Here is a 20,826-nt window from a genome sequence, read left to right as displayed (position 1 = left end):
ACAGTAACATCGGCTCAACCAATGGTAAGAGTTTGGGGCGGTTTGAAAACAATCACTATTGCTTGAAATTCTGTTTGGTGATGCTAGTGGCGCTGATATTACACACTGTATTTTACCTTTATACTATAAGTAAAAACCTATTTTTGTTTTATCCAGCTCATTTAAATCTACTAAATATCATTCTGAATTAGCTTTTAAAATAATTATGTACAAAAGTGACTTCAACATCTGCAAGCAATTTCCCTCATCCATGTTTAAAAAAACAAAACAATTCTTTGCAGCTGGTTAAAAACCGGGTCAGATACTGTAGGCTTTGATGGAACAAATCTGGTGTTGAAAGACAAAAAAAAACAAAGAAGATAGATATAAAAAGAAGAGAGACAGAGAGAGAGAGAGAAAATGCAGTAATTTTAGCTTTTCTATACATTCTGAAAAAGCAGAGTTTTGTTTCCCAGATAACTAAAATAACAGTTGTTAATAGTGGAATAACACCATTATTTAAGCATGTAAAGCCGATCTGTTCATTGCTTTCGCAAAGCTGCTGTATTGCATCAATAGTGGTTTATTAACCATTCTGTGATGTTGATTTATTAAAGCCCCATTTCTCAGGGTCAAGTAAAGGTTAAGTATTTTTAGAGGCCTTTAACACAACTTCCTTTTGCACTAAATATCCTTGCCTGGTCTTATTGAATCCTCATCAAGCACAACCCTGCACCAAATCTGCACAGAATACAAGATGACCAAGTTGAGCCATGAGGCAAAATGCAACAATGTGTTATTCCTTTATATTCCATTATTGGATGAATTTATTTACTCAACCGTTGCTTGAAAAAAATCCAATATAAACATATAAGCATTACAAATATTTCCATTAAGATCCTATCAATATGTGTGCATTTTTTACATATACAACTATACAAAATCCACAAGAATCTAAAACCAGTATGCCCATTGCAAAATAGACAGATGAGTATGACGCTGACCTCAAAGTACTTGTAAAATGTTTGTCATAAATCAACAGTAACTTATGGTAACAAATAATTAGCTGTATTTTAAATAACTGTAAACATACTGTAAAACTAGCTACATTAGTTTACATCTTAGTGACAGTATAATTGTATGGTACAACTAAATTAATGATAGTAATTGTTTGTATGCCACATTTAAAATTGCCGTAATTTCAGTAATCTGCTGTAATCAAACTTTATCTAGCCCTATAAAAAAATATGTATTCAGAAACACAGAGGCCGACATGTTCTCTATGGTGGACTTTTTGCCTTAAATTCACAAAACTCTATAATTGTGATTTTTTTTTTCTTTTCTTTTCTTTCTTTTTATAAGAAATGCAGTGTTGTTAACCGTTTCCATGGTAAGACACCTTTAAAAAAATACTGCAATAAAACTGAAAACAAGTGAATAGCAATATCAGTGAAAATATGCTGGCCAATGCACACTGATTTAAGCACTCATGAAATCTATTATTAACAGATTTGGGTTTTTTTTAAAGACAAAAATGTATAATTTTACTTATGTCTCTCTTAATGTTTTTCAGTACATCATATATCAGTCACAGGAAAAACTGATGACATATGGCACATGTTTGAAGGTATGCTCTTGCCCCTATATTTTATATTTTAATAAAACTAGTCAACATGTTGTTCACTGTGGTCTCTGTCACTGATTAAGACACCATTTTTGTGTGCTGCTTTCGATCATAGATTAGAGTGTTAGACAGCTCTTGGCTTGTGTCTTACATCTCCTTTGTGTTGATGCAGAAAGACCAAACCAAATTCATTCATTCGCAGTGTTTGATTTATTTCCCTGGTCAATTCTGCACAAGCATTTATTGGAATACAGATTCTTCCCTCATCTCTGACACTTTGCAAAATACTCACTACATTATAATAAAATAAGAGAAAAGGTTAATATACAAAGAATATGGCTTTGACCTAACAGCAAGGCCGTAACCATGTCTTGAACATTTGGCGGGATCAAACCATTTTGGGGGTGGGGGTCGCAGGTGTAATGGGCCTCTTAATTCCTTTAATATATTTAAGGTGCTAAGTGCAATCATTTTCTGAATGAAGGCTTCAAATTCGAGGCCCAACATTTTATAATTTTTGGTTTTAAAAAATACACGTTTTTTTCAAGTTCACACAGTACAAGAGAAACACTGTCTCTGCATTGCTAGCAATTTTTCTGTTTTAGTCATCTTACATTTCTTTTTTGTGCTGTCTCAAAGAAAATATGAACATAATTTGAATTTCTTTTCATCATTGATGTATCTGTAAAATGACATGACTGAGTTAGCTGGTTAGCAAAAAGAAAATACACAAAATGATTTACTGCCCTCAAGTTTTACCCCTATGAGAATCTTTACATAATCTTCAAGAATGCTGCTCTTTTCCATACAAAAACAGTTAATATTGAGCACTCCTGCCAAAGTACAAAGAGAATTATTAATATACCATAAAAGTAGTCCATACAACACATACTGTAGCTGTTGTATGTCCCCAGAAAACTTGGAATTTAGAACACTTGTCATCTGGGCTACTGTTATGATACCATAATACTGAACTTTTAATAGTGCTTTATAATATTTGTCCTTTTTGAAGCTTGACAACTCCTGCTCACTATAAACTGTTATTCTATGGAATAGAGCTGCTTAAAATATCTATTTTTATATTCCAAGAAAAAACCCAGCATATGGGTTTGAACAACATAAGGGTGATGAAATAAGTGAGGAAAAGTGAATTTTCCATAGTAAGGTAAACTACGCCTTTAAATGGTGGCTCATCCATGGTCTCTTTTAAAAGAAGACTCTTAGGAGATGCTGTACAAAATTCTGAATTAATTAAACAAATTATTTAGAAAATCTTAAACTGATTGTAAATTATTACATAATAATTTTTGCATTTAAGAGTATATATCACTGTCCTTGCCAAAACCTAAAAGCACAATATAAGCCACAAGTCACAGGTCTCACTATGTTCTAGTTTTAATCTGAGGATGATAACGCTCTGCTTGTGTTTTATACTGTAGATAATTTTCTTAGACAATGTCAATAGAATCTGTCAGATTACCACATTTATTCAATTCCTTTACAGTATACACACATTTGCTCTTTGTCTTAAGCCTGATATACAGAAAACTTCTCCGTTAATGTTTACAATGTTAATTCACAACAACATACGAATTACGTAATGTACATGATGTATTTTTAATTTGAAACAGCGTATTTCGCCAAATGGTGAATAGTTTGCACCTTGGAAATTAATGTTTGTCGGTACAACATTTAAATCGTAAAACAGTGGTCAAATATCGCATTTTTCATCTATTTGATTGGCTATCTCAAATTACACTGACAAACAGTGTTAGACTACTGAGCAAGGTAAAAAGTAAACATTTTTGAAACCATTGTTATTCCTGCAACAACTTAATGAAAATTAGACAGCGGTGCGTAATGAACTGCAGCAGAAAAGTAACAAGGATATAAATTATTGGGGGGGACAATTTGGCCATATCTGATTATTGGAGGGGACTTGTCACCCTCAAAGTATTTTGTGGTTACGGGCCTGCCTAACTGTATCCTATTAAAATTAACTTGAATTTATAGTTTTATATTCAACTTGTTCAAACAACTAAAGGTACTTATTTAAAGGAATAGTTCATCCAAAAATTCTCTCATCATTTACTTAGCCTTATGCCATCCCAGATGTGTATGACTCTCTTTCTTCTGCTGAACACAAATTAAGATTTTTGGAAGAGCTCATCTCTGTTGGTCCATACAATGCAAGTGAATGGTGATCAGGCCTTTGAAGCTCCAAAAAGGAGATCAAGTCATCATAAAAGTAATCCATAAGAGTCTAGTGGTTTAATCAATGTATTCTGAAGTGATCCAGTAGGTCCATTGTATGGACCTACAAAGTTGAGATATTCTTCTTAAAAAAAAAAATGTGTCATACATATCTTGGATCGCATGAGGGTGATAAAATGTTAATCTTTGGGTGAACTAACCCTTTAAGATTGCTAAAAGAGAAAAGAACAAATATCTCTACAAACAGATTACAGCTGTTTCTTTTTTACAGAATATACTTTAAATGTCTTGTTTATCCCTCTCTCAGATTTATACCTCTATGCTGTGCTCATCTGCTCCATTGGGCTAGTCTGTATGCTTGTCTTTGCCATGACTATCACATGTCAGCACCTACTGCACAAACGAAGATTACGAGGTGATGAGCTTTCGTCCTTGAAACCAATACTTTAACAAAACAATATAATTATATTAATTATTGATTAAAAATGTTTTATTTATTTTTATGCTTGTTCAATTCTATCTCCTTCTAGCCAGTTATAACCTGGTGAAGTGCCCAGAAAACAGGTAATGTAATATGCTTTATAATATATATATTATTTTTATTATTATTATCATTATTTTTTTCAAACTGATTCTAATCTAATATCTTTAAGTTTTATATATCCAGCTCAGGAGAAACCGTAACCAGTGTGTCCAGCTCCTCTTCAGGAATGCACAGAAAGGATAAAAGACACAAACCACAGTTCAGAGAGATCACTGAACTACAGCCACCACCACAGATACCAGCTAAAGGTGACCAACTGGACCCCTTTCAAAACCTACTTTAAAGCACCAAATCCGCAGATTGTGTTACTAAAATTTTGACGAGTCAAGCCTTGAAAGCATATTGTTTCCTTTCTTAGTTTTGTGTTATTATCTTTTTTTTTGCCTAGTACCTGTACCAGGGAAACCACGCAGAAGCAAACATTTAAAGGCACAACCTACAAAGACACAAATGGTAAGAAAGCTTGACTCTTATTTGACTCATTCTGCATATTTACTTTCTTGCTAAAACATTATATTTTAAACAGATTAAACGATGTTGATATTGTTTCATCATTGTCCTAAACATATATCTGGCTATTCTACTTTCTTTATAATGAATTTGGTATGTGTAATCATTTTATTCACTATTTTATAATATTTGCATCTAACAATGCGTTTTCTTACCTCTCAGTTGAATTACCATAGGCTAGAAGCACGCAAGAGGGAAATAATGTAGATAGAGCTTTATGTTATTACTATACCTGCCTCCATTTATGGTTCTTATAATTTTATTTACTATTATTGCTTCTTTCTAAAGCATAATTATTTATTTAACATGCTTGATTCTTATTAGATTAGTTTCAAGGGAAATCATTACAGAAAGGCATAAAAGATGAAAAGAGAGAAAGAAAAAGAAAGAAATCTGAGAGAACATTTTATGATACAGCGTTCTGTCATGATATCAGGTGGTAATCTGGTTGGTCAAACTGCCCCTGAGCTGCTGTACTGGCTCTGATGACAAGTGCTGCATCTAAATTCCTGTACTTTGAATGTGATTCGCCTACCGTATCATGAATGCATGGGGGATCTGAGGACATTAATATGTCTGCATTCTCTTTAGCTTTGAACATCTAAGTCATCCTGAATTATCTGTTTATCAGATGATGTCTGACCAGAAACATTGAGACATACTCAGTCTAAAAGCAATCCTAAAATTATACTTATAATTTCATATTTTTCTGACCCACATTCTCCAGCGAATCCCAAAATTCCCTTTTCTGACCTCTGACCACATACTGTAGTCTCTCAAATATTTGAAACACCATGTTCTCTTGTTGTCCTAAAGCAAAGGGTGGCAGAGGACAGACTGACATACGCAGAGCTGGAGCTGTTTAAACCAAAGCCTGAGCTGAAAACAGAGTCTGCTGGATGTGCACAGCTTGAGTCCCAAACACACTGCATGGGAACTGTATATGCCCAAATACTCTTTGTCGAGAAGCAAGTATAAATATGTATTTTAAGAGTTAAGACTGTTCTTTGGTGACGTCAAGTGATGTCATTGTTCCATGAACATTTCCTGCTTGTCAAAACAGAGACTAATTAGCAGAGACAGGCCACTTATATTAAAATTAATGGGAGAAATTGGAATGCCCAACAGCAGCCAACGATCAATGGATGTAGAAAGGAAGTCCCACCTTAGAGGTAAAATAGCCAATCACCTTTTAGATACAGAAATCGCCTGTCAATCAACGCGAGAACGCACATGCACATTAGCTATACAAGATGGTGTAAATAATTTTTTTTGTGCATAATCTGAGTTAAAGACGCAGAATTTATTATACCAGTTGTGACGGAATCTCACGCCCCTCCCGTGGATCATCGTCAGCCACAGTGACTTTTTCCCATTTGGTGGCACATGACGGGGTCACCTGAACGCAGCGAAGAGCCTCAGAGAGCATGCCTCTCATCGGGAGACTGGTCTCTACCTGCTGGAATCTTCGCAGGTCCAGGAACGGAGCAGGGAGTGTCCAGTACGAGTTAGCTGCGACGGGCCAGGATGCTGGGCCGCTACTCCTCTCAAGTGCCAGGGCCCAGGGAAGCCGGGCCACTCGAGTGAAGCCGCCACCCCACACACCTCGGACCAAGGAGGACCAGGATCCCACCCACTATCACCTGGAACATTCCCTGTCTTCATTACTCTTCCTTCACATAGCCCATTCCACTTTGAAGGCATTTTAAATAAATGCCTCTCTGAGGCCTGATGCCGCACCCACTGTGTCCTTCTCTTGCTAACCCCGCCACACAGTGTTGTCAGATTTTACTTCTTATTTGAAATATGTTCTTTTATCGTAATCTTGAGATTTCGGGATTTAAGTAGATAGGAGCTGCAATTTCATGGTGCTTGTTTACATAGAAAAATAGCTGCCCACCATGCCCAAGAGCGTTCCAAAGACTGCCAATGAGTGGATTGACTTACCTTGTGTAAAGGTATCAATGGAAAGGAGGAGGCGAGAACCGGCTTTTCAATATAAATAATAGTTTAATGATAAACTTAAAAGAAGACACAAACACACACGACGGACATGTCCGTTAACGATCTCTCTCTCCCGCATGATCCCCTGCAGTCGACCTTTATACCTCAGAGGCTTGATTAGCCTAATACGGGACCGGGTGTTTAGGATCACGACCTGGCCCCGTCCTCCACCCTGCCACACCTTGAAAAAGAGACTTTGTTGAAAGGATCCGGAAATGCGTTTGGACTGTTCTAATTCCTTTATTTTGTTTTACATTCTTGAAATGGTCTATAATATTATTACTAGTATAAAGTCTGTTATACAATAATAGCATCTACCATGGGCTTCAAAAGTTTACAGTGGGGTTCAACATTTTTATGTAAAATGAATGAGAAATATGTAAGATTCTGCACTATTTTTAGGGTTAGGGTTATCAAATAAGCAAATATGTGACATTAACCATGTTTCCTTCTTCAAATGAAGCACACAAGATGCTCTTTGGAACATTCTCAAATCATGCTGGGATATCTGTTTTTCCACAAACATGTGAAGTCTATGTCAGCTCAAGTGCATGATATCATTAAAGCAAAATGGCGAAATACCAAATACTAAGAAATGTTAGGTTTTCACTTACATTGTTACGCTGACAATACATTTTGTAAATGAAAAGAAATGTGAATAAGAAAAATGTAAATTAGAATCACTTTTCACTAGTGGGCTTTTTAGACTTATGAAACCCACTGTATTTGGGCACATCTATAATTGTACCTATAAATTTGAGATCTTCCTTTCCTTAACGACTGAGGGTTGCATTACTGCTGGATTTAACCCTAAACGGGCATAATTTGTAAACAAAATATGCAATTTTGAAAAGTATGCAACAATTGTATTTTTTGCTAGGTTGAAATAAAGATGACTCCTGTTGAGGACGATATGAGCAAAGGAGTGCAGTGATTAATGTCAGCATTTATGGGCAGTCATTATAACTACACTGCAGCACATTGAAAAATATTTAACTCTTGAAGACCAAAGCATTATTATTGATGAAGAAAAATAAATCTTTTTTTAGGAAGCCACTTATGGAAATTTAGATTTTAATGCACATTTTGTTTTGGGGTTAATTTTTTGGAAAATTTTAAAGTGTTTTTTAGACAGTAAGTGGAAATTTTGATTTCACAAAACTGATGATACATTTGCTAGTATAATCAACATTTTTGTAATGTAGAATATTTAATATACTATGCACACCATAAAACTAATATTTTTTTTTATGACAGAACAGCACAGAAAATAACAAATAATTGTTAATCTATTATTTACTGAATAGGCTCCATTGTGTGAACACAGAAAAAGTTTGACTACTAATGCCCAGTGTTGGATTTTTGCAAATATATGAAAATTAATACTTTTAGGGTATCTAATAATTTTTGCAATCAGGTAACATGTGTGGAATTAAGAAGGAAAAAATATATTAAAAGGTCAAATAGTTACATTTTAATTTGTTCCAAAAGTGTCAGCAATTGTCAATAAGTCATAACCTTTTTGTGTGACTTTAGCCAGCTCTGACAGCTAATATGCAAATATGTTGTTGTGATTTTGTTCAGTGCTATTGTTGTGTGTGGTTTTTACCCATATTTAATGAATATTATATATTTCAAATGGTGCAATTCTGCGTCTTCTGGGTCCCTGAGAGTTAAACATATCTAAAACATCAGTATCTACATAGGATTGGACAAGCTGAGATTAGTGCTACAACTATTATAAGCACACGTACAAACCCACTGATATGATAAGAGCACATCATGACTATTCAGTTCCTCCTGTCCTCTCCCACTGTCCATTCTTGAGTTTTAAAGAAACTCTCGCTCTCTCTCTCTCCATTTCTCCCACACACAGCTAAGAGCCAGTGACTGTGATGAACTCTTTAATGGTTACATTTATTAAAATCACACTAATTGTAATCATGCTTAATAATTAGCTTTACAGTGCATTATAATTGGGTTAGGCTACAAGATGGTTCTGCCTAGGTGCTATAATTTATTTGATTTAATTATTCAGAGGAGCCCAAATGGTTTGACATTTAATATCATAAAATCACCGATGTATTAAAATTGAGATGACTATTGTCTTTTGAGAAGGTCATTTACTTCTCTCTATGAGATATATGGTGATTATTTTCCAGTCAATTAAGCCCCTCTACTTAGCACAATTAGCCGCATGCACAAAGGTTAAAGAGAGCAACTCTCCCCTCCTTCATTGTGGCCACAGTGCATATTAATGAGCAGATGCAATGTGAAGATGGTAGAGAGGCCTCCTCAGTACTCAAGAAGGACAGGGGGTGAGAGTGGGCAAGGGAAATCAAGTTTCCTTTTCGCCCCAAGCTCTGAAACATTTGCGTCAAATATAAACACGCAGCTATGCTCTCCATCAAAGCCTGCCTCTCTGGTCTCATCTGTACTTACGGTGACCTTCTGCTGTCCTAGTTTGTTTTTACTCTGCAGGAGTGCCCGGGCTGCAGTAGTTTAGCATTTCCTCTTTTGTCCTAGATCTGCTTAGAGAGAGGCTGCATGGCTATTTTGTATGGCGCTATGTGCAGATATTACAAGTATAAAACCCAGAACAAAGAAAATGTTAGCTATTCTCAAGAGAGAGAGAACTAGTGAGAGAGCAAGTGAGAGAAAGAGAGAGAGAGAGAGAGCAAGTGAGAGAAAGAGAGAGAGAGAGAGATCCAATACAGAGTGTACCACAAACTAGTGAGAAGCCATCAAAAGGAGAGCAAATACATCTGCTTTGAATTGTGTTGTTTTTAATAACACTCTCAACTAAATATAAAGAAACTGCTAATAAAACCTTTAATTTTTCCCACAGAGTTGAAACTTGTAAAGGAATAGTTCACCCCAAAAATACATTATTTACTAACCCTCGTGTCATTCCAAACCCTTAAGCTGTTATTCTTTCTGTGAAACACAAAAGAAGCATTTCCAAATAAGGAGAGATTTTCTGTGAAAAATGACCTAAATTAGTCTTTTTCTCACAAAGCTATAGTATAGCTTCAGAAGAATTGGATTATAGCACACAGGTCATATGTGTTACTTTTATGGTGCTTATTTTGTAATTTTTTAAACCTGACAGCCATGGTCACAATAACCTGTCATTGCTGTGAGAAGTTTTATTTCCCACAGTAAACAGGTTTGGAACAGCATGAGGGTGAGCAAATAATGTCAGAATTTTCATGTTCGGGTGAGCTAACTCTTTAACCCTCCAATCTAACCAATCTTTAATAAATAATTTTAATCTTGCATTTGGTCAAATTTTGGATTCTCCACAAGTGAATTAGTGAAATGAATTAGCGAATTAGATGAATTAGAAATTTGTATGATACTTGTTTATATTTATGCAATGTCAGGGTGTTTAGGGTGATCACTAGCATGTTGCTAGGTGGATGCTAAATCATTACTAACTTGTTTCTAGATGGTACAAAAGAGTCCATCAACAAGTCTGGACATCTTGATTTTTAGATATGTTTGGGGACCTTTTCAATGGAAGTCTATGGTATTTCTTTTCTCATTTTCTATCCACCAGGCAGACATTTATATTCTGAAATTAATTTTTTTTGAATAAAAACCATGCTTCACTATTTGTTTCAAACAGATACAATGTTTTTGTATATCTACTGTAAAAGAATAGTACTGACATATAGGTGGCGCTCTTTCCAGCTAATATGCTATTTAAAAAAAAAACTAGTTTAGTTAAGTGTGAAAAAAGCCTGTTTGGCAATGATCATGTATATTAGTAAAAGGGATGTACTGTATATCTACTCTCCCGGTCTTTCTGGACCCAAACAAAAGAGTTGCTTGGAATTTTCTTCACATCAGATCAGTTAAATAAAAAACTGCATCTTACTGCAGTGGATTTAGACAATACAAGTGAAGACATGAATATATCTTTATTTTCCTCATTATGAGAGCAAGAATATTACACCAATGTACATCTCACTATACACACCAGAGCAAAGTGGAGATATAACCTTATAGATCTCAGATTCCCATCCCCGTTTTCTTTATGGCCCTGCCCCCACCGCTAGATTATTCATGCTGCTTAATGATGGCTATTAGGAGAAGGCAGAGGGGAGCTACAATTAGCCCTCTTCCCCAGAGAGGCAAGTGGAGCATGGCCTGGTGGGAGCTCCCAGTAATCACAGCTCCTATCTGCGTTTTTTCCCCTGCTGTCTGCCTGTGTGAAAGAACTAGACTCAGCCCCACTCCTGTGTCAATGAGTCTCTAAGCACACAGATAAGATACACAACACATCTGGATAGCTAAAGAGAGGAACACCTACAGGTTTTAACAGCTCAGTCCTAAGAGCTTCGAGTGGGATCCAAAAGTCTGAAACTAGTGAAAATGCTTCAATTTTCCATTATTACAAATCGTTTTTGCATAACAATTTGGGCTTAGTTGGAAAATGTACATGAATGTCAGAACTTCTTAGTTTTAAATGTTTCAAAATTGTAACTATTAAAAATATAACAGATTTTCAATCAATGCTTTTGTATGCACATTCTTACACTGACAGTTAACAAGTGAATTAAATGGATAAGGCTTTGCTGGCCAAAATGGGTTTACATCAACAACGATCTCATGAGAATTTGCCACAATAGTACGAGGTGGCAAATGAGTTAATTCGTATAAAATTGTTCAGTATAATATCATATTACATTTTTTTGAAAATACTGTCTACTCACTTTCATGCAACAAAAACATGCAGCTTTGAAATATATATCCTTTGGATAGGTCAGTGTGTGATAGTTCTATCTACTTTTGGCCATGCTTCCAGAGTTCGCAGTTCAGAATTCATTAAGCTTGTACTTTGGTATGCAGCATCATGAACTTTCTTCGCATGAGCTTGCGTTTCTGGTCACCCGTGTTCAGATGCATTTGAATGAGAGTGAATGAAGCATGGAGTATAGTATGACTGCCCCTTTATACACCCACCAACGAGAGAAGCTTCCCTCGTGTCAAGATGTGGCATTTGTTCCATTCATCCATTTTCTTCCACTCATCCGGGTCGCAGTGGCAGCAGACTCAGCAGGGACAGCCCATCTGTCCTTTTCCCCAACCACATTCTCCACTCATCCTGGGGGATCCCAAGGTGTTCCCAGGCCAGCTGAGAGATATAATCTCTCCAGCATGTTCTAGGTTTCCCCGAGGTCTCTTCCAAGTTTGAAATGCCCAGAACACCTCCCTAGGAAGGCATCCAGCAGTGGTTCTACTTCGAGCCTCTCCCAGATTTCGGTGCTCCGCACCCTATCTCTTAGGGTGAGCCCAGCCACTCTACGAAGAAAGCTAATTTCATCCGCTTGTATCCGTGATCTAATTCTTTCAGTCACAACCCAAACCCAACCCAAACCTGGTGATGGGTTGAGTGCTAAATTGAAAGCTTTGACTCCACTCCCTCTTCACCACCACGGTCCAGTACAATGACCGCATTACTGCTGAGACTGCACCGATCCGCTGATCTATCTCATGCTCCTGTGAAGGGTGAATCTCATCCACTCCTGGCACCTTGCAACTTTAAAGAGCTTTTTGACTACTGAAGTGACCTCAGCCAGAGTAACGGGCCAAGGCTCCTCCAAGTTCTGTTCCATGTCTGTCCGGTTCAGAAGTTCCTCAATGTGCTCCTTCCACCACCCGACTTCATCGCCAGGTGAGGTTAGCAGTTCCCCATCCAAGCTAACTACAGCTTGGACAAAGCCCTGCCTCCCCCACCTAAGCCATCTGACAGTTTTCCAGAACCTCTTTGAGGCAGACCAAAAATTCTTCTCCATGGCATCCCCAAACTCTTCCCACACCCAAATTTTCGCTTCTGCAACTACCGCAACCGCAGTCCTTCTGGCCTGCCGGTACCTATCAGTTGAATCAGGTGTACCACGGGCTAACCAATCCTGAAAGGCCTCCTTATTCAGCCTGATGGCTTCCTTCAGCGCTAGTGCCCACCAGTGGTTTCTTGGGTTGCAACAACGACAGACACCAACAACCTTCAAGCCACAGCTTCAAGCAGCCGCTTCCATGATGGACGCTTTAAACAGGGCCCATTCAGACTCCATGTCCCCAGACCCCCTTGGGATGTGAGAAAATCTCTTGTGGAGGTGGTAGTTAAAGATCTTCTGGACAGAAGGCTCCACCCTCACAATTCGCTTAGGTTTGCCAGGTCTGTCCGGAGCAAAAAAATAACCATGATATTTTTGGTAAAAGCCTTCATGAGTAATACAGAGGAATTCGACACATCTGGGTTCCGAATGTAGATTTTCATATGAATTAAGTTGTAACGAATTTGACACCTCGCAATTTGACACTATAACTGTTTTCATCCAAGTTCCCAAATTTTATTTATGCAAAAAATCATAATACCTGAAAAACAATGTGTGAACAATCATAATATCTTAAAAAACCAGTGCGTGAATAAAGCTGCCTTTCTATCCCATGTTTTCAAAAGAACAAAATCATCACTTCCAGAGAAATTGTAGCCACTGCTACTCTTTTATTAATAAAATACTCATGGTTTAGGGCACACAGACAAAACACTGTGAAGAACGTGTCTCATGTCTGGGAGTGACAGATCATCACACAGTTCTGGGAGCACTATGTGTGTGTGCATTCCTCCTTCCTTTTATATTTGCTGTATAGATATATAATACATTTTTCAAAAGTGTCAATAAACCTGCTCTTCAGCACATTTTAAGTTTGTATTCGACTTATTTTCTTTTCAAACACTATGCACAGTATGCAGGCTTTGGATGTTCTAGTCACAGTTATGTCAGGATGACTACAGTTAAACAAGTTAAACTGATAAACAAGTTTTTCAGTCACATGACTTTTTTTTTAATCCCCATCTTGTATTTCTAATAAATTCAATCAGAGTTTATTTGGTAAAAATGTTTCCATCACAGTTTAGGCATATTTCTTTTTATCGAATAAAAAATGCATCAACCTCAAGCTAGCGTAAACGTTTTTATGCAAATCTTGGAACATTTTATTTGCATCTAGGTGTTTCTATCCAGTGGTTTTATGCAATATCCTAAATGCATATGAAAATAGGTCAGTGGAAATCCAGCTTGTGTTTGTTTACGTCATCATTTTTGTGGTAAAATACATCATGCAGTTCTCTTACGAGAGGTTCTCTCATATTGCGTAAGCTAGCTTACGCTATGGGAAAGATTAATCTTTTCTGAGATATTGAAGCCAAAAAATTATCCTTAATTTTGTATCCATTGTCAACGCAGTGCAGCAACTGCATACCTTGAGCGGGCTAGCTAGCGAGCTCATAGGTTGCTCTGCGGCAACTGCTGCAGCCTATAGACGAACTTGAGTGAACTTGCATCCAATGACAGGCGCCCGCGCCGTCACTGTATCAAAGCCCGCCAAAATGCGCATGGCTAGAGTGCATATAAGCGTAAGTTCGTAGGCTGGAACCCTGATTTTCATCTATTCAGCGAAGCTCTTCGCGTCTTTGAACTGCAGAAGCCGCGTCGCCGTTCGAGGGGCATCTAGCAAGCTTGGACAGCGCTCGAAGAAGCCGGCCGTCTTCGCCACCTTCAGCCATCCTGCGAGCTACGCCATCCGGCGACGTATCCTTTTTAGAGCAAGCAAGTTCCTCAGCGAACTTCACAAAAAGAGCAACGAGCGTCTTTTTTAAGATGCCTCGCACCACCTGCGCCTCATGCCGCACCCCTCTCAGCGTGGGAGACCGCCACCTCATCTGCGCTCTCTGCCTGGGACTGGAACATGCAGAGCTCGCCCTCGCTGACGGCGGATGCGACCTCTGCGGGGAGCTTCCGATGTCGACCCTGCGGGCTCGACTCGAAGCACTCAAAACCGGAGCCGCCACGCCGCCTTTCGTTTCGCCGCGCAGAAAGTAGCGCCGCTCCCAAAGGCTGCCGGAACCGGTGTTAGAAGCGACTACCTCGCCGGAGCCTCTCCCTCGAGCCTCGCTTTCACCCTCCCCGCCCTCCCGGGACGCGCAGTTGCCGCCGAGCGGCCGCACTGTTGCCATCTCGGATGACAAGGCGGAGGATAAGGGCTGCTGTTCCATCATGGCTTCGGACAGCGAGGAGTGGTCAGGCTCCCAAGCCTCCTCCTCGGCCCAGGAATCCAGCAGGACCCGCGCCGGAGTCGAGGAAGAACTAACGCCACCTCTCTTACTCTGGTGGACGGCGCCAACGAGAGGGGCTACTCTTCCATCCCCCCGTTCGAGGATTCGGTAGCAGCACACCTTTGCCCGCCCTCCGCGAGATGGCGGTCTAAGCCAGTGCTCCCGTCTAAGGCCTGCAGAATTACTTCCGCCTGTGTTGGCCGCGCCTATGCCGCCGCCGGCCAAGCCGCATCTGCTCTGCATTCCATGGCCGTTTTACAGATCCTCCAAGCGGACCTTCTCCGAGAATGAGAAAGGCAGGCACCCAGAGGCTGTTTCAGATCTAAGGAGCACGACGGATCTCGCCCTTCGCGCCACCAAAGCTGCAGCTCAAGCCCTAGGGAAGTGCATGGCCGTGCTGACTGTGACCGAGAGACACCTATGGCTAACACTAGCCGATATGAGAGAAGCTGAGCGCTCCACGTTCCTCAACGCGCCACTCTCTCTGTCCAGTCTCTTCGGTTCTGCGGTGAGTTGCATTGTTGACCGTTTCTCAGAAGTCCAGAAAGCCACTCAAGCCATGAATCTCTTCCTGCCTCGTCGCGCTAGCTCCTCTGCAGGCCGCCCACGTGACCAGCCTCCTGCACGAGCCTCTTCACAGCGCCCAGCTCAGCAAAGCCAGACTTCTCAGCGTCGACAGGGCGGCCGCCCTAGAACGCGCTCAGACAGCCGCCGCAGACCGCCGCCCCTCTGCGGGCCTCGGACTAAGATTGCGCTGAAATCTGAGCAACCGAAGTCCTCCTAGCTTTGTTAAGGAAACGACGGCTCAGTCCCGCCGCGGCCGGACCACCGTCAAAGCTTTGCCCCCTGTCAGTCCAATTCTCTCAGGCTACTGCAGTAGTGGATTCAGCAGCCAACAAGCCAGTGATACTGCCCGCTTGCCTGCACTCAAATGCCGTTTTCACGGCGAACAAAATCAATTTTGTGAAAAGCAAACATGCCCAAGCATTACACTTCCCCTGTCCCTATCAGAGCCCACTCACATAAAGCAGGCACAGCCAGCTCGAGTGTTAGTCAATAAACGCGCCCACGAATCCGTGCGCGCGCCCCTTCTCTGCCCGCTCTGTCACACGGCCAGCAAACACCTCTCTGTATGTAAGTCCCATGCCCGTGACTATGCTCGCGCATCACTTCACAGATGTGACTTTTTCCCCATTCACCTCAATCGGGAAGTCACTCACAGAACAGCCTGTCCCTGCTGTCTGCGAGCAGTCATGCATAAGCACAGTAAGCGCGCTCACACATTCTGTTCAGCTCGCTGTGTGCGGCAATCAGGGCGACTTGGCCATTCACCCTCTAGCGTTACGCTTCAAAGCGTGGAAAGCTATCCCAGGGATATCCAAATGGGTGTTAAGCACAATAAAACAGGGCTATTTGCTACAGTTCGATCGCCGCCCTCCCCGCTTCAGAGCGCGGCTCGAAACTACTGTGAACACGGAAGCAGCCTGCATGCTTCGTTCAGAAATAGCAAACCTTCTGTGCAAAAGGGCCATAGAGAGAGTGCCACCTTCTCTGAGTGAGTCAGGGTTTTACAGCCGCGTCCTTTCAGATGAATAGCCTCACGCCTCTGAAAAAATTTCAGAGAATGCTAGGTTACATGGCCTCAGCCGCAGCAGTACTTCAGCTGGGTTTACTGTGCATGCGCCCGCTTCAGCATTGGCTAAACACCCGCACGTCTCGCCGGGCTTGGGCCACGGGCCGCCAGCCGATCAGAGTGACTCAGACCTGTATCTCAGCTCTGCAGCCTTGGACAGTGGCCGAATGGTATCAGCGGGGAGTGACGATGGGAGCTGTATCTCGCCGAAAGTCATCTCGACAGACGCGTCCAACACGGGTTGGGGCGCGGTCTGCGAGGGCTCTCCGGTTTTTGGCCTATGGTCAGTTCAGGAAAAGCTCCTTCACATTAATTGTCTGGAAATGATAGCGGTCGATGCACGCCGCGTGCGCTTCCTCCCGGTCATTCAGGGTCACCACGTCCTGGTCCGTTCGGACAACAGATCTGTGGTATCCTTTCTAAACCGTCAGGGCTGTGTCAGATCCAGGAACCTCTTCCATCTGACAGAACGCATACTGAGTTGGTCCCAGTGCCACCTGCGCTCGCTGAGGGCGACGCGACGTGCCAGGCCACCTGAACGACGGCCCAGACAGACTGTCCAGAGACAATATTTCCCCAGGGAATGGTCCCTGCACGCTCAAACAGTCCAGAAGTTATGGAGTATATTCGGCAGAGCAGAGATAGACCTCTTTGCGTCAGAAGAGAACTCTCACTGCCCAGTATTTTTCTCGAAAGCGAGGACGCGCTGGCCCAGGACTGGCCCAACCGCCCGCTTTACGCCTTCCCTCCCGTCTCGCTATTGCCACAGGTAATGCAGAGGATCAGGGAAACGCGTCACTCGGTGCTCCTCATAGCCCCGCGCTGGGAGAATCAGACATGGTTCCCGGAGCTTACGCGGCTGTCACTGACAGCCCCATGGCCCATTCCAATGAGAGCAGATCTCCTCTCTCAAGCTCGCGGCACGATCTGGCATCCCCACCCAGAGCGCTGGACGCTGCACGCGTGGGTGATCAACGACTACCCGTCGCTTTGCCAGAAGGAGTAATAAACACTATCATACACGCTAGAGCCCCTTCCACGAGAAGACTCTATGCGTCCAAATGGTCTGTGTTTTCAAAATGGTGCACCAACAGAGACCTGGACCCACGGACATGTGGGGTGTCGTCGCTGCTCGTGTTTTTACAAGAGCTGCTGGATAAGGGCAGATCCCCATCCACGCTCAAAGTGTACGTGGCGGCCATCGCGGCGTTCGCTGAACCCCTGCACGGCCAGTCACTGGGAAAAAACGAGCTGGTCATCCGCTTCCTCAGGGGAGCTAGAAGGATGAACCCCCAGCGCCCCCCATCGGTTCCTATCTGGGATATTTCCGTAGTTCTCAAAGCTATGAAAGCCCCCCTTTCGAACCGCTTCAATCCGTGGATTTGAAATACCTTTCACTCAAAACCGTTTTTCTGACTGCCCTGTCATCAGTTAAACGTGTGAAAGACCTTCACGCGCTGTCTGTCAGCGCTGTGTGTCTTGAGTTTGGACCAAGTGACTCCAAGGTCATTTTAAAGCCTAGACACGGCTATGTCCCCAAAGTGATCAGTACTCCTTTCAGAGCACAAAACATTTCCCTATCGGCGCTGCCAGCATCCGATCAGCGAACGCGACGCCAATCTCCTTTGCCCAGTCAGAGCACTGAGATTGTATACTGCGCGCTCCGCCTCTTTCAGACGCTCTGAGCAGCTTTTCGTTTCGTTCGGAGGGCGCATCAAGGGTTTTGCCGCCTCGAAACAGACACTGTCTAGATGGATAGTGGACGCTATTGCTGCCGCGTACGCGTCAAAAGACCTACCATGCCCGCATTAGGGCTCACTCCACTAGAGGCATGACCTCCTCGTGGGCATGGTCCAGCGGGATTTCCATTCACGACATATGTGTGGCAGCGGGCTGGGCTTCCCCCTCCACCTTTGTCAGATTTTACAATCTGGAAGTGCCCGCCCTGCAGGCTAAACTACTAGCGGTTTAATACGCTACAGCTCCCCTGGTGAGCTGCAATGATGGGACACATTCCACACAGACCGGCACCGCCGCTCTGTCTTTTCCTTCCCACTATGTGCTTATGTATTACACACACACTGGCCCGCACTCTTGCCGGCCAAATATTATTCCCCCACTCACAAGGGCTTCCCCGGGTCCCCCCACCCCGGGGCTCATGCAGTGGATGCTTGGCGCGCACGCCGTTGACAATGGGTTCCCATAGCGTAAGCTAGCTTACACAATACAAGAGAACATCGCGTAAGAGAACGAATCGGTTACCTTACCTAACCTCGGTTCTCTCTAGAAGAGGGAACGAGTATTGCGTAGCCGGCTGTGCTCGCGCCACGAGCGATTTTTGCTTCATTCAATGAAAACCAGGGTTCCAGCCTACGAACTTACGCTTATATGCACTCTAGCCACGGCCATTTTGGCGGGCTTTGATACAGTGACGGCGCGGGCGCCTGTCATTGGATGCAAGTTCACTCAAGTTCGTCTATAGGCTGCAGCAGTTGCCGCAGAGCAACCTATGAGCTCGCTAGCTAGCCCGCTCAAGGTATGCAGTTGCTGCACTGCGTTGACAATGGATACAAAATTAAGGATAATTTTTTGGCTTCAATATCTCAGAAAAGATGAATCTTTCCCGTAGCGTAAGCTAGCTTACGCAATACTCGTTCCCTCTTCTAGAGAGAACCGAGGTTACGTAAGGTAACCGATTCGTTTTTTTTATTGATTTTAGATGGTCAATTGTAGATTTGAAATATTTAGTTATGGGGGGATATATTTAATGAAAATTATACATTTATTTAAAATGCATTCTTTTATATAGGGCAGGCTACTATACCATGCCTGTATTTGCTGACCCTGCAACAAGGGGAAATATTGGATTGTTTATTTTTTGGCATGTTTCTCTTGAGATCTGGCAACACTACAACTAGTATATCAGCTACCCTTAGCACAGAGTAGTCATTTTAAAAAGAGCATTATTAAACATTCTTTAATTTCATTCTAACCGGTTACCGGAATGAAAAAAATATTTAGCTTATTAATCCCTGCTATTAGTAACTAAATATTTTGTATTCAAAAGATTGTATATTCACTTACAATTAGCTGATATAGTTACCCAGCCAATAAACAAGCTGATATTTTGAAAATATAAGTAAACCAACTATATGTATACTTGATTAAAGCATTTCCATAGTCCATTTAATTTTGTTTTTAAAGCAAACTCTTTACTTTGCATGCAATGACCCATATTCTTAAACATAATGGGCATCTGCTGTGTTGATTCTATGGATTTAACCACTGTAGTAGACCTGGCAACTATCAAAAACATTACATCAACTACTGGATGCTGCCAGGGGACCACAAGTACAAATGGCTCAAAGAAAACTTATATTTGCTGGGTTTTGATTCATTAAGGATGACAGAAAACCTTAGCTATTATTAATAGGTCTGGATGCAAACAGAAGTGTCATTAAAGGTCATAAAAAAATGAAGCTATAAGAAATCACTAGTATGCTGGCACCATTCACAGAGGATGTTACACATCTACACATGTTAAAGAAGCCTGTGTCTTCCCTAATTAATTCGATTACATGGATACATTGAGTTAAACCGATATTCTATCTGGATTTAAATACCAAGTTGGACTAAAATTTAAATCAAAGGCTAAAACTGTTGCATTACCACAAGACATGGTTTGGTATGATGTGGATTCACACCTATTTTTGGAGGTGAATAAAAACCATTTACACAAGCATGTACAGTACTAACATGTCAACTGAACCAAACAACAAATTATTTTCTTACCAGCCCTTTACCACACTAGAAAACAATAGATATTGTTCTTTTAATTCAAAACTGTAAAATGTATATAAAACTACTCTGTGCTGACATTAGGTCAACAATAAAGGGGTTTGAAACATTTGTTGTGATATCAAATAATAATTCCTAACACAGTTAAAACAGCATTGTGGTTCCCTATACTTCATAATTTAGTGCCATTTATTCCAGTATTGTCTAGATCATGGAATGCATAAGTGCTCAAAATGCAAGCTCTCCAAACCAACACCCTCCCTAACGGCAATCTGGGGCACATTGCCAATGGAAACTCCCATTCTATTTGATTGGGGAGGGTTGAGTCAGCCCTTTAAATGTAGTATTATTTCAAGATAGAAATAGTAGGACCACAGTAAGTCATTTTATTC

General features: G+C 41.4%; 1 protein-coding gene across 4 annotated transcripts in view; it reads left to right on the top strand.

The window, feature by feature from the left end:
- Positions 1-7,911, top strand: part of LOC127661167 (V-set and transmembrane domain-containing protein 4-like) — a 30,382-nt gene extending 22,471 nt beyond the window's left edge. For 2 of the 4 annotated variants that reach the window (XM_052151767.1, XM_052151769.1), the window contains exons 3-8: positions 1,553-1,606; positions 4,125-4,232; positions 4,348-4,381; positions 4,485-4,609; positions 4,750-4,814; positions 5,688-7,910. In XM_052151767.1, coding sequence (XP_052007727.1) covers positions 1,553-1,606; positions 4,125-4,232; positions 4,348-4,381; positions 4,485-4,609; positions 4,750-4,814; positions 5,688-5,849 — 548 coding nt within the window. In that variant the 3' untranslated portion in view covers positions 5,850-7,910. Of the gene's footprint in view, positions 1-1,552; positions 1,607-4,124; positions 4,233-4,347; positions 4,382-4,484; positions 4,610-4,749; positions 4,815-5,687 lie in introns of all 4 variants that reach the window. The other 2 variants (XM_052151770.1, XM_052151766.1) reach the window with 2 other exon arrangements.
- The last annotated feature ends 12,915 nt before the right edge of the window (positions 7,912-20,826 follow it).

Source organism: Xyrauchen texanus, chromosome 20, assembly GCF_025860055.1.
Source record: "Xyrauchen texanus isolate HMW12.3.18 chromosome 20, RBS_HiC_50CHRs, whole genome shotgun sequence".
NCBI classification, from domain to species: domain Eukaryota; kingdom Metazoa; phylum Chordata; class Actinopteri; order Cypriniformes; family Catostomidae; genus Xyrauchen; species Xyrauchen texanus.
Note: the sequence above shows the minus strand (reverse complement) of the source record. Positions and strands in the feature narration are given on the sequence as shown.